Source organism: Rattus rattus, chromosome 10 (assembly GCF_011064425.1).
Source record: "Rattus rattus isolate New Zealand chromosome 10, Rrattus_CSIRO_v1, whole genome shotgun sequence".
NCBI lineage: Eukaryota > Metazoa > Chordata > Mammalia > Rodentia > Muridae > Rattus > Rattus rattus.
This window is the reverse complement of record NC_046163.1, coordinates 57,199,017-57,212,655: the sequence shown is the minus strand read 5'-3', so window position 1 is coordinate 57,212,655 and position 13,639 is coordinate 57,199,017. Positions and strand designations below refer to the sequence as shown.

Sequence of the window (13,639 nt, the reverse complement as noted above, 5' to 3'; positions counted from 1 at the left end):
ATGCATAACTTGCGTGAGGGCTGAGGATCTGAACTCAGATCCTTGAGTTTGTGTGGTAAGCATTTCAACTAAGCCACCTCTTCAGCCCTCCAAGTATATAACTTGATGAAATCCCAACCCACCAAATCTTTCCAAGGCAACTACCATACCAGCAACCCAGGAGAACTGGGGTAGTCTGTGGAGCTCAGAATGACTTCCGAGCACAACGATATGAATGGAGGAACTTGTCCATTAGCGTGTCCCAGAAGATACCCTATCAGCTCACGCCCCTTTAATAAAGACTAGCTGAGCCCTGAGGGATTTTTAACCCACCTGAGAAGCATCTTGTGGGAAAACCGCATCGAAGGCAAACATCTTGGGAGGAACCTGGCTGCTTCTTTTCTGGAAGGCATTGTGACCTCCACAGGTCAGGGGGTCGTACAAGGTGATCTGCTTCTTCCGTGGATCCACCTTCAGGAAAGAGCTGGATTCTGAGGTGTCTCGGGCCGACGCGGAACAGATACGTAGCATGACTTTCACCTGTTAAAACCAAACGTGGACTGAAGAGCCGGCTCCTTAATGATATTTGTGGCCCTCTGCCCGCGATGGTATAAATATCCATTGCAGTGGTGAACTTTCCCATGATACATCACAGTGAGATACACAATGAATCTGCAGGCTAGCCCTCACTGGGTCATGGGAAGGATGGGTTATTTATAATTACCAGGTAGAATGTTTTGATATGTCTATTACTTTAATGCAGAGAAGGCTCACTGTGTTCTTTGTCTTCCTATTAATATAAATTAAAAATTAACTGTGCCCTGGTGGCCCAATTACATAGATGAAAAGCTAATCTGGACTGTCAGGCTATAGGGGCTGGTGCAGTTCCCTTGAAGCTCAAAGATCAATAAACCATGCACATAAAAGTTAGCTTCATAATTTACTCCCCAGCTCGGCTCATCAGGGCTCTGGGAGACAAAAATCCACAGTTATTAGTGTCATCATTAAAGCCCCGTGAAATGGCCTGTTTTTAATGGCCAGCATTTGAAATGCGTTCCAAGGGGCAAGTGTGATAAAGGATTGGTGTGCAGTATGTTATTTGGAAGCCCATTACGTGAGCGTGGAGAAGCCTCATTTGTGGTGATGAAAGCTGGTCTTGGCTGGAATCAGGGGGGAGTGTGCTCTACTCCACCTTCGAAGTCATGGAACATAAGCATCTCTAGTGCTCGAGACCAGCCCTGCTCCGCCCCATGACCGAGGACAGCAGCCGTCACAGAAGTGGACCATCTGCTCTGTAGTCCTAAGGTGTGCAGAAATCAAGCCGAGACCAGCACAGATCTGGAGGCTGTAGTCCCAGGAGATGGACTTAGCTCTGGTTTGGTTTGGTTTGTTTTTGTTTGGACTCAGCTATTTTTCTTTTTTAGTACATGGTTTATTCAGTCCAGCCTGTGACGGTCACTTTCTTTGAGTAACTACTATGTGCCCAGCACTATGCTAGGCATAAAGGACACATAATGGGTAGGGCAGGCCAGACATCTCCAGAGGCAGGTAATTTTAGTGATATAACGTGGCAAACTGTGAGTGCTCGAGGATGATTCTTCAACTCCTGTCCTCTTTGTCTGACTAGCTGTTGGTACTGACAAAACTCCCAGCAGGCTTGGGGCAAGGCAGAGCCCCAAAAGATAGAGACCTGCTATCTTTTTTATATGTGCACATGGGTTCCCAGTGTGTGAGTACCAGTGTATGTGCATGCACATGTGTATGTGCACATGGTCAAAGGCTGGTGTTGAGTCTTTTCCTTGACCACTCTCCCCCTTCTATATTGGTGAAGGGTCTATCATTTGAACCCAGAGCTTGACATTAGGCTAGAACAGCTAGTGCTACTTGTTCTAGGGATCTTCTATCTCTGCCTCCCGTGTGGTGGGATTATAGGTGGGCTTCCATGCCCACTTAAAATTTTGCATGGGTGCTGGACCCTGAAACTCTGGTCCTCAAGTTTCCACAGCAAGTTCTTTGCTATTCCAGCCATCCCCTAAGCCTCTGATTACACATGTTTTAACAAAACATTTCAAACACATAGAAATGTTCACAGAATAATACATATCACGTACAGTGGGTTGAGGTCATTCTCCTGTCCACCTCACCCCTGTTTGCTGAGGCCTGGGGACTAAACTTCATTTACAAAGCTTAATCATGAACAATTCTAAGGGTACCAGGCTCATCAGATGTCTAATGCCATACCCTGCCTGTGCATCTCCTCATAATACACACTCCAGTGTGGATTGGAGGCCAGCTGTCTTGGTGGTAGGGTGTGGTTGGCCTTCCAGGGCTCGAAATGTGATTCTTCTATTCGAGACCATAGAAGACTTCCTGCCATTTGGAGGTGATGGGCTGTGTTATGTCAGGCCTGTGCCATCATCTGGATAATCTTATTCCCCTGATGATCCAGGACATGGGAACTCTTGTCAAGATTTAACAGGAGGAAATGGATATCATACACTGTTGTGTTATAGCCTCGTTCTGTTGCTATAATAAGAGATTCTCCCTAAAAGCAACTTAGGGGGAGGAGAGGATTTATTTGGCTTATACTTCCTGGTCAACAGTTCATCATTGTGTGAAGTCAAAGCAGGAAAATTGAAGCAAGAACCTTGGAGGACCATTTGCTGGCTCTCATGCTTAGCTAACTTTCTTATATAACCAAGGACAACTTGCTGGAGGATGGTGCCACCCATGGTGGGCTGGGTTCTTCTGCATCAGTTAATAATAAGACAATCCTTCACAGACAAACCTGACAAAGATACTCAATTGAGAGTCTATTTGGGTGATTCTAGGCTGAGTCAAGTTGACAGTATTAACTAGGGCATACACTTTGGACCTTGCTGCTAAACCTGTAGATGATAGAACTGGGCCAAATTTATCTTTAAGGCCCCATGTTTTCTCCTTCTACTTTCTACCTCCCATGGTCAAGCTTCTTGGAGCCTCATTTTCCCCATCTCTGTTGTAACAATGCCTGCCTACCGAACTGTTGTGATAGTTGCTGTGCAAGGTGGTGAGTGTGGAACACAGCACACAGATGACAATTTCTGCTCCCTTCATCCGTCTTCCTCTGGACCTTGACAGAACGAGTATTCTTTTCCAACGATAATGCTGATGATAAAGTACAGAATGTCGTGACCTGGATTCTGGGGACCATGACACACAAAGAGGACCCTAGGACAGATACTATAGGTAGGGCTAGTTAGTACACACAAGATATGACTGGGATCCTACCAGGACAGCACTTTAGAGTCCCACGGCCACTGCACACAGGACAATAGCCACTATGATTGTATATCTGCCACTGGGGCATGTCCTTGTTCCTCATTACTCTTTACAACCTGATTACAAACTCTACTCATGTCTAGGTTTGTCCCCGTTACACAGCGGTACGCTACAAGCAGGTATCCAGCCATGCAGCTACTTTTGAGGGGTAACTGGGCCCCCAGGCTTTCTGTGAGTGTCTCTCCCCAGACATCTATGAACCACTCGAGTCACGGATGCTGATACTCCAAGGCAGAACCGATGGAGCCACATGGCCTGCTTGGCTTTCTGTTTTGCAAATTTTGCATTCCACTTCTAGGTAACGAGAGGCTCTGAATGAAAATGTAAGGTAGGCTAGGCAGAAGCCCACATGGAGAAGGGAGGCAGGCGTGGGACCAGCCAGCCGTTTGAAGAGGAAGCATATGCCTGCGTCTTAATGAAGCACTCAGTCCCGTCTCTGCAGATGAACTGAAGACCCCGCCTTATGTCCTGCTAAGGAGATACACAGTTCTAGAACAAAACAAGACATGGAACTCAGAGCCAGGGGAAAAGGCACCCTTCATTCCTTTCTCTGCAAGTCATTTAAATGAACGGAGGATTTCCCCCTTCTAGAAAGGAAATTGGGTTTTTCTGCTTCGCCTCCTTTTTGCCATTATTCCTTTAGTCCTGCACTCCACTTCCTGCTTAATCCTCTGTAATTAAAGAGCTTAAGAGACACCACTTATGATCAAGAAAGTTCCTCGGACTTCTTGCCAGGAGCCCTTGCTTTTGTTACAAACACTGTTGGATTCTTGGCAACCTCTTCAGCCCTGCCCTCTGCTCTGTTCCCCCTGGAGAGGAGGGGGCTGCCATACACAGTCACAGCCTAGCTCAGCTCTCAGGGTCAAGACCACAGTCGCTTCCAAGAATGGACCTGAGACAATGGCATCCAGATAGCTAAAGGGACAGTCTGAGGGTAGGAAAGGAGGGGCAGACACCCGGAGAGCGGGAGACCGTCAGCATGGACCAAAGGCCCCTCTGGTTGGGAGCTCCTCTGCCTCATTTGTCTAATTACTCATGGTTGGTGCGAGGCAGCTGTTGCTTGGGGCAGCTGTTGTCTTTATGACTTGCTCATTAATCTTTTCAGCACCTCCAGGTGGACGGCATCCTGAGACCGGAAAGAAAGGAATTGTGAGACACTCATTGAGAGGAGTCTAACATCACTCTCTCAAGCTGCACACACCCTCCATCAATGAGGAGGTGATAGCCGGCTGCCACCCAGCTTATGGGAGGCTAATGAGGAGCAGGCTCTGCAGTTCCTCGCCATCACTGTTACACACGGTCATGTCAGCAGACACAGTTGTTGGTCGCTAGTCATCATGGCACAGACCTAGTGAGGCTCTGTTGTCTGTTTCTCTCGCCGGTAGCTGTTGGCCTGGAGGCCTGGGTTCAACTGTGACACTCAGGAGGATGTGGGCAGGCTTACAGTTCAAAGGTCATTTCACCAATCAGAAAGATTACACGAGGCGATGAGGGGCAAAGAACTCTGCATTCGTTCTCACTGAGTTCCTTACATGAACACCACAGTGAAAGCCGTCCAGGAACCACTCGGCCCAGTTGGCTGTAATTGATGCTGGGTAAGAAGATGGCTTTCCTACTCAGGGAACTGGGGAATAGCATTAGATCAACCGACCACTGCATCTTTCCGATCTTTTACACCTCTGCTGTATTCTAATTCCCTCAACATGGACGTTTAAGAATGAGCTCAGTAGAAAGCATAGCAACTGCCCCAGACTGCCATTCGGTATCCCTTTTGGTCACATTCAGGGTTTTCTTTTAGACTTCACGTTTGTGGGATCCTGAGCCATGATGTTTATAGCCCATGTACAAAAGCTTCTCCCCAGAGAAAACCAGAGGCAGGCTGAATAGGGTCATTAGTGAGGCATGGTGGTGCACACTGGCAATTCAGGTACTTGGGGGCAGAGGCAGGAGGATGGCCTGCATGGCCTGTGTGGCCTAGGCTGTGTAGTGAGACTTGGTTTCAGAAAAGATAGGTTGTTCGAAAGCCACCACAGGAAGAATGGCAGGAAGAAGAGGAAAGAAGTGTCTTGTCAGATGAGGACCTAAAAGCAAATGGAGGTGGCTGCTGGGTATCTCGGTAGTCGAGCGCTTGCCTAATGTAAGTGAGGGCACAATACACATGAACACACACACACACACACACACACACACACACACACACACACACGTCATCAATTTAGACAACGTAGGTAATTCCAACCAAGGATCCACAGTGGGGCAAGTGGCAGGGATGGGAGGCCAGGACTCCTCATGAAGCAGGTGACAGGAATACCGATCACACTGTGCTCAGCCTCACATGGGGTTGAAGGCTGAGCTGAGGGGGCCTAGCCCCTGCCCTGGAGGTGGATGGTGAAAAGCAGTCCTATGCTGTCCTGGAGATAGATCGGGGCCTTTCCTGCTTCCCTCCTAATTTAGGTAAGATCTAACCATGAAGAGAAAAACTTAGAGGCCACCAGGTAGCCTTTGATGGGCACAGAGCAAACCTGGAGAGGGATGGGGTGGTGGGAGGTTCTCACCCATGTTTTACCAAGGTGTTTGGTTGATAATCATATGTGGGCCTTGGCATCCGTGTGCTTAAGGTAGAAGGTAGACCTCTGTGCTACCTCCCTTGACAGACAGATGTGGAGAACAAAGGCATGAAGACTGCTTAATAAGCAGCACACAGAACAAAATATTGCAGTCAGCTCCCCACTCCTGCGGTGTCCACCTGCATCCAGCTAACCACAGACTGGGAAGACCCAGGAAGAAAACGCACGTGTCCTAGGCATCTAGACATCTTTCCTTCTCATTAACTCCCAAATGGTACAGCGTCGCATCCACACAGCAAACACCCACAGAGTAGGTACACAGATACATGCTGTCATATATTATAGCTGAAATACGGATAATTTAAAAGGTTCAGACTGTGTATAGGTTCTTTACAAATATCGTGTGATTTTATGTACAGGACTTGAGCATCCATGCACTGTAGAATATGCAGGGATTCCCAGGCTCAGTTACCCAGAGGTACTGAGGCATGGGTGTGTTATCTTCAGGAAGGAAGGTATAAATTCAGAGTATGGGTGCAATAGGGTCCTTTCCCTCGGATCTACTGCTAGAAAACAGACTATGAACATCAAATTAATACCGGATGGGGATGAGGCAATGACTCAGTGAATAAGAGCTTTTGCTGTGCAAGTATAAGGACCTGAGTTCAAATCCCAGCCCCATGTTGAAAAGTCAGGCACAATGGTGAGCTCCTGTAAATCCAGTGTTAGCGTTGGGGGTAGGGAAGACGGAGTGGCAGATCCCTCACTGGCCAGCTTAGCCTGAGTCAACTTCTGGTCTCTGTGTGGTTGTGCAACCCGCCCCCACCATCACCACCACCATACAAAAATATCATAAAGCAGATTAAGCACGTACAAAGATACGCGATAAAGATGGTTTTCCTCTCACCACCTGTTACACTATACGTGATATACTTTCACTTTGATAAAGGTGAGTAATCTATACGAGGTTTGATCTCAGCACCTAAATGAGGTTTCTCTTATACTTTGTCCCTTTCTTCTCTGTCTGATCACAGTGCCTTTGCCACATACTAGATGATGTCAGAGAGACGGGAGACCTATAGAGTGAATACTTCCCAGTGTCTTCCCCTCCTCGGCACACTGAGCATCTGCTATGTTAGGGAAAGAGCAACCCCTCCTCAGCTGCCCATGCTATGACATCCTGATAAATACGTGGTGGGAGACTTTGATGAAGTGCTCATTTCTAAAACCTCACTGCAAGGGATTAAGGGCGCAATTTCCCAGACATTATTTGAAGAGCTCCTTTCTCTTTAAATATCATAATGTAAGATTATATTGCTAGCCTTTCATGGGATATTGTACTTCACAAATGTGAGGTTTTTCCCCTCTTATTTATTCAAGATGTCTCCTTAGCTTCATAGATGACTGACAATAACATTACAGTAAATTAAAATCAGGTGTTACACAAGATGATAGTTTATATATTTCCCTGATAAAATTTCTAAAAGTGATATGAAATTTGTTCTTTTATTCATGCTCAATTTCTACCTGTCTCACCTCTGTCTCTCTCATTTGTCTGTCTTTCTTCTGTCTCTCTGTGTCTGCCTGACTCTCTCTGTGTATGTCTGTCTTTCCTTCATCTCTCTCTCTTTGAGGTGCTGGTTTGTCTGCAGGCCTGTCTGTGTCTCTTTCTCAGTGTGTGCGTGTGTGTATGTGTGTGTGTGTGTGTGTATGTACATGTATGTGCATGCATGTATCTGTGCATCCTTGTGTGTACACATGTATGTACATGCATGTGTGTGCATGCATGCATATATCTGTGTATCTGTGTGTGTACACGTCGTGTATGCGTGCATATGTCTTGCATCCGAGTGTGTGTGTGTGTGTGTGTGTGTGTGTGTGTGTGTGTGTGTACAGCCATGCCACAGAGAACACGGGAAGGGTCCTTCTCAGTCATCCCATGCCTTATTCTCCTGAGACAGGGTCTCTCAGTGAACCCAGAGCTTCCTTTTCCAGATAGATCAGCAGCCACAAAGCTCCAGTGATTCTCCTCTCTGCCCTTCACCACAGCACCTAGGTTACAGGCACACGTGGCCATGCCCAGCTTTTACCCATGTTGTGGATCCAAACTCAGGACCCCATGCTTGGCAGCCAGCACTCTTTCCAGCCCTGAAATGGCTTCTCCTGGAGGCAAATTCCCACAGTTCCATGGAACTGGAAGGTTCAAGGAGAATGGCAGAGGACCAGGAGGCACCTGTTGGTCAGGGTAAGGCTCACAGGTTTCTAACGACTCCAACACCAGGAAATGCAGGGGAGAACCAAGACAACTGTACTCCTTACAGTTAGAGCTCTGAACCTATTATCTCACAACGGCACTGCTCCATCAAAGCACAATGGGCATTACAGGATTGCAGAACCACACCTAAAGAGACCTCAGGGACCGGAAGCACAGGTCAGTTGTGTGTTACAAAACCTGTTGGATCAAATTCCTTTGTGTCAAAAGTGTAGTGTCATCCTTCATGAAGTGTGCGAGAGTATGGGGTTTGGTTCACCTGGAGAGTCCAGTTTGGTGTGACACATTTGGAGAATAGAGGCTGAGGTGCACTCACTCAGGCTTCCTGAGGGACAGTCTGTTCTGTGTTGACAAGAGCGGTTTACAGACCTTGACATTTGGTGAAGCCTCTTCCCTCCTTTCCACGTGCTTTCCGCACGGCAGCCCTGCTAAAGAATTACCACTGTCCCTGTAACTACCACGCTCCCTCGCTCTGCCCTGGGATTTCTGGTCCTGGTACTCCATCGACTTGCCCAAAGCCAACTGCCTGTCTGTGGCCTTGACCTGCTTCTCTCTCCCAGGATGCAAACAGAGCCGAAGTACCCTTGAGGACTTGGGAAGGAGCAGGCCAGTTCCTTCACTAAAGACTCAGCTTTTCAGAGGCGCCATTAGGTGAGTTCGTGTGGCGCCAGACAGCAAGTGACGAGCGGCCATGCCGTCAGAGGAGAGATTTACATTATTAAAAGCCAGGCTGGCGAAGGTGACAAGCGGAGGCACAATAAAGCTGAGTGTGAGGGAGCATGTGAGAGACCAGAAAGTGGAGCCCGCTAATGAGATGTACTCAATAAAGACGTGCTTCAGGGAGTGGAGGGGGCCTAGAAGATCCCATAAAGCTCGTCATCAGCAAGCATCTGTCACGGGCAAGCCTAGCCAGGGACTACGAAACACAGTGGGGAGAAAAAGCTCTTCCCCCCTGAAACCCTGCTAATGGCTGGCAGCTTTGGGAGCAGGGTCCCTCACACCAATTAGTAGACTCGAGAGAGAGCAGGCCAAGCAGCTGAGGATGAGACGGACACATCTCAGGGGCCAGTCTGTCAGAAAGGACTGGATCTCTGACAGTCGCCTATTTAGAAGTCACCCCAACCCTTAAGCTCATTCCGTTCAGGAAACCCATTTTAAATGGATGAGCTGGTGTCAAGACACTCTAAGACAGACACCGTAAGACAGGCATCTGTGGGCATGATGGAGGTGGATTGTGGGATGCTAGTTTTCCCTGGAAGAATCACTTCCATGTCAAGGATGTGCACTTGGGGTTTCCTCCCTGTGATCTATGTGATGTATAAGCTAGTTAGCCGGGTGCCTAGGGCATAGGCTGTGGAGAAGGGCTCCCAGGGTTGAGATCTAAACCCTCTGCTAATGCCTGTCTGTGGACAAGAGTTTTAAGCTCTTTGGTGTTCGGTGTATCAACTGGTAACAAGAGCTGTAGGGTTCTGAGGTGTGGAGCCAGGGGCTACGAGCCCACACTCGGAATTGGCTGTTACTGCCTCACAGCCATTACTGTGGTAACCGGGCCTACTGAAGAGACCGTGAGCCTCAAGTCAGACAGATTCTGACTCTTGGTAGTCTCCCTATCTCTAAATGGAGACAATATTCTCTTTTGAAATTAAATTAGAAATTAATGGCTGAACAGATTCAGCCAAGTTCTTAGGTTGTATTCTATAAAAAGTGTTCCAGAATCCACGCAAGGATACCTTGAAACTGGATTTTCAAGAATGACACATGACGAAGGAGCCAGGCCCTTGCCTTTTGACAAGCAAAGCTCAAAATGGGATGTGCAGAATGCGGTGTCAAGCCTGGAATACACCGTGAGAGGAGGCAGGGGGAGCAAGGGCCCAACAACTGCTTCTCACCAGCCAATCAGCAAGTGGTCCTTCCCCACTCTGGTCTGTATAAGTTCTGTTCTCAATAGATAGAGAGGCAGATTTGAGCCGGCGGTCCTTGAATTCCTTGTGTGATGAACACAGACCAAAGTCGTCTCTCTTTGCAAAACCCAGGTCCCATAGCGTTCCATTGTACATACTTTGCGCTGTGAGCCCTTGATTGATATCACCATGATAAGGATTTACATGATTATTAATAACTAATTGTGCAAAACCCTGGATACAAGGACCTCAACAAGTAGGTATTGTTGTGTAGAACTACATCCACTACGGGGTGGAAGATCCTTAGAACTCTGGTCTCTCACTGACACCTCCTTCATTTAGATTATCCAGGAGTTCAGGAGGCCCGAGCCCTATGTTCTAAATTGCTTGCCCAAGATCACTCTTTTTTAAAATTTTTTTGCATACAAACTTTTAGTGAAAACTGATGGGCCCCATGACATGGTGTTTAGCTCAATATTCCGCTTAAGTGTGTTGTTCTCAAAGGTTGTTCATCTTTTTTTCATTGTGCTGTTAATTTTTTTTCTTGTTTTTGGAGCTGGGGACCGAACCCAGGGCCTTGCGCTTGCTAGGCAAGCGCTCTACCGCTGAGCTAAATCCCCAACCCATGCTGTTAATTTTTATGTGCAAAAAAAAATCCATTTAATTTTATTACTTTTGAGAATCTCATGTGTGAATACTGTATTTACATCATTTCTGTCCCATTTTCTCCCTCCCCCCCACTCTCCCTGTTACCCCCTTAACCTCATGACCTCTTCTCTAATATTATTGTTTTATACCCACACAGCACGCATGTGTCCCTGTAGTACAGCCCGCTGTGCTCATATACTGTTGCTCGTGTGTAAATGAGTTTAGGGCTGACCATATGAGATGGGATAACCATTGGGTAGCTCCTCCTTGGATTGGACCGGATCTCCTTAAGTAGTCATTAATTGCCTGTAGCTATTTATACGGAGCCTTATGAGATTTCCCCACCTACACTACTGTGATAAATTGTACAGTTCTTGCTTAGGACACATTATCGTTAGGATGCCATGAGCTCTCCAGATTTTTATAGGATCTAGGCCTTCAAGTTCCACCCCATTATCTCTTACCTGATTTTTAATAAATACTGACTGACAATGATTGGACATTTTATGAACAATAAGCAGAAATGAGACTGTTGCCAGAAATAAGACACACATAGTGGTATAAGTTTGTAATCTCAGCTACTTGGGGTGGGGGTAGGGGGGCGCTGAGGCAGGGAGATTGCAAATTTAAGGTCTAGTTGGGCCACTGAGTAAGGTCAAGGCCATTTCCCACCTCTTAGTAAGAAGCTGTATCACAATGAAAAGGAAAAGTGGAATTATGGATGTGACTCGGATGCACAGTGGTTACTTAGATGTGAAAGGCCCTGGGTTTAAGCCCTAGAAATGCAGCATGCACACACACACACACACACACACACACACACACACACACACACACACACCTTATACATGCCCTCAAAATATCACTGAAGGAGTGTTTTCAGAGAGACAACAATGGTCACGTCTTAAAACTAGAATTCTTTCAGATGCGTTCAGTTTTGTTTTGAGGCATCTACTAAAGGGCCTGCGTCCCACCAATGCTAATGCTACCACCGGAGCTAAACTGCAGCTCTGCTGTTGCTCAAACGAGACCTAAGAAGTGCTGTATCTGGTATTGCAGCCTTGGCTGTCACCAGAGAGCTGCTGTTTGACTTAGAAAACAACAGGCAGGACAATGGGCAAGCTGTGTTTCCTTCTGGAACCTTCTATATAACAAATGGAAAACTTCAGCTTGCTACCGAACGCTTGCTTTGCTGTCTCCGGTATCTCACTGCGGGGTTCTTCCTGGCCCTGAGAATCTCAATATCTCGTTGCTTCTGGCCCTTTGAGCTAGACACACAAACTCTATTATAAATAACTTATTTATCTGAAATAAAACATCAGCACCAACCTTCATAATTATTAGGTATGAATCTTCCTTGCAGGTACGTCTTTAGTCCAGTTGCTTTACGAAGCCGTCTGAGAGCAGTGTCTAGACTCCCTCCCAGGCTTTATCACATGGGCAGGAGACAGTCTCATTCCTGCCAGTAACACAATGAAGGGCGGCCTGGCTTCTTGGGGCTACACAGGACAAAGGGCAGGTAACTTAGCGTAAACCCCACTCAGTTCATCATGGGGACCTCTCTAGCCTGGTGGCAGAGACTAGGCGTCTATCTCAGAGCCTGCTGGGAGCTGGGAACCAGTAGGAGTGGGGAGCCTTTCCTAGAAAGGCCTGAAGCTCTCAGCCGCAGTCTGATGAAGAAGTAAAGAACCAGAGGACCATCCCAGGGGGAAAGACATCAGAGGGAGCCCTGAGGTCAAGAGTGAGCCTGAAATCATCTCGTCTACAGCTTTGGATTCTAGATAACTCTAGTTTCCATTGACGCTTGACACACATTCAATAGATCACTGCACAAACTGTGTTTTCACGTCCACCCCCACATAGAAAGGGAGGAGGTGAAGAGTACGCAGCGGGAACAAAGACGGTACACTGTGTCTTGGTCCCAGACCCCTATTCCTTGACAGGTCTTCAAGTCTCAACAATAAGAAAGTCCAGTAAGTAGCCACGGCTACTCCAGTTCTTTCTCCGCCAGTGCTCAATGGAGAGCCTCACAGTCAGAAGTGCGCACGTTCCATCTACTAACGCGTAACCGCTCTGCATAGCCCCAATGCCAGGGGTGCAAGGGATGGGGACATGGTGAAAAGAGAAAGGCACACTACCATTTCTGCTTAAGAGTTTCTCTACTTTCTAGGTTTCATCTCGGAACTAAAACAACTCCAATCCTCAGCTTAGCTCAGGCAAGCCTCAAGCTTCTTGCGCCATCTTCTTAGAAGGCATAACATAAGGGGGAGGGGAAAGTTATAGCCCTATGTCACCTCCCTCAAAGGGCCAGCTTCTGATCCCTACAATCTCCTCACCACCCTCTGCCTAGGCAGATAGGCTCTTGCTGGTAACAGGAGACAAGTTTGAAGCTCATAGGCAGGTTCTAATATGGAAAACGATTAGAGAGCTGTGTGTTTTCTGTCTTTTCTTTAATCGTGTGTGTGTGTGTGTGTGTGTGTGTGTGTGTGTGTGTGTGTGTGTGTGTGTGAGATCGGCTAGAGGCTAGGGAGGGAAGTACCTAGTAAGCATACAATTTGCTTAATCATGGCCTGCTCCCTTGTGTTTGCTAAGAATCGAAGCTAACAGCAGGAACACAGAATTAAATTACGACCCACTTCAAACAGCGACAATCCTCCTCCTAGAAGGCTGGAAAGAGGGAGCTTTCCCTCTGTGACTTTGAAAGGTGGAAACCTTAAAAGATCAGTAAGGCTGTCTCCTGAACTTGAGAATTCTAGAACCTTCCTAGCACACAGGGTCTGAAGGAAATGTCAGAGGCAACTGTCCCCTGAGAAGATGGATGATCCGGAGCCATGCTGTCCAGACTGAGTGCTCAACTTCCCTCCTCGCCAGGTCCTTTCGCACGGTGCAGAGTCAGCTTCCTCCATGGCCAGGATGCTGATGGAGGAGACGGAGGCTTTATCCTGGCTCTG

The 13,639-nt window shown here is 47.3% G+C and overlaps 1 protein-coding gene across 1 annotated transcript in view; it reads right to left on the bottom strand.

Annotated features, from left to right (window-relative positions):
• Positions 1-13,639, bottom strand: part of Kif26b (kinesin family member 26B) — a 403,463-nt gene that overhangs the window by 68,338 nt on the left and 321,486 nt on the right. Inside the window, exon 6 of the mRNA XM_032915772.1 lies at positions 313-519. Coding sequence (XP_032771663.1) covers positions 313-519 — 207 coding nt within the window. The remainder of the gene's footprint in view (positions 1-312; positions 520-13,639) is intronic.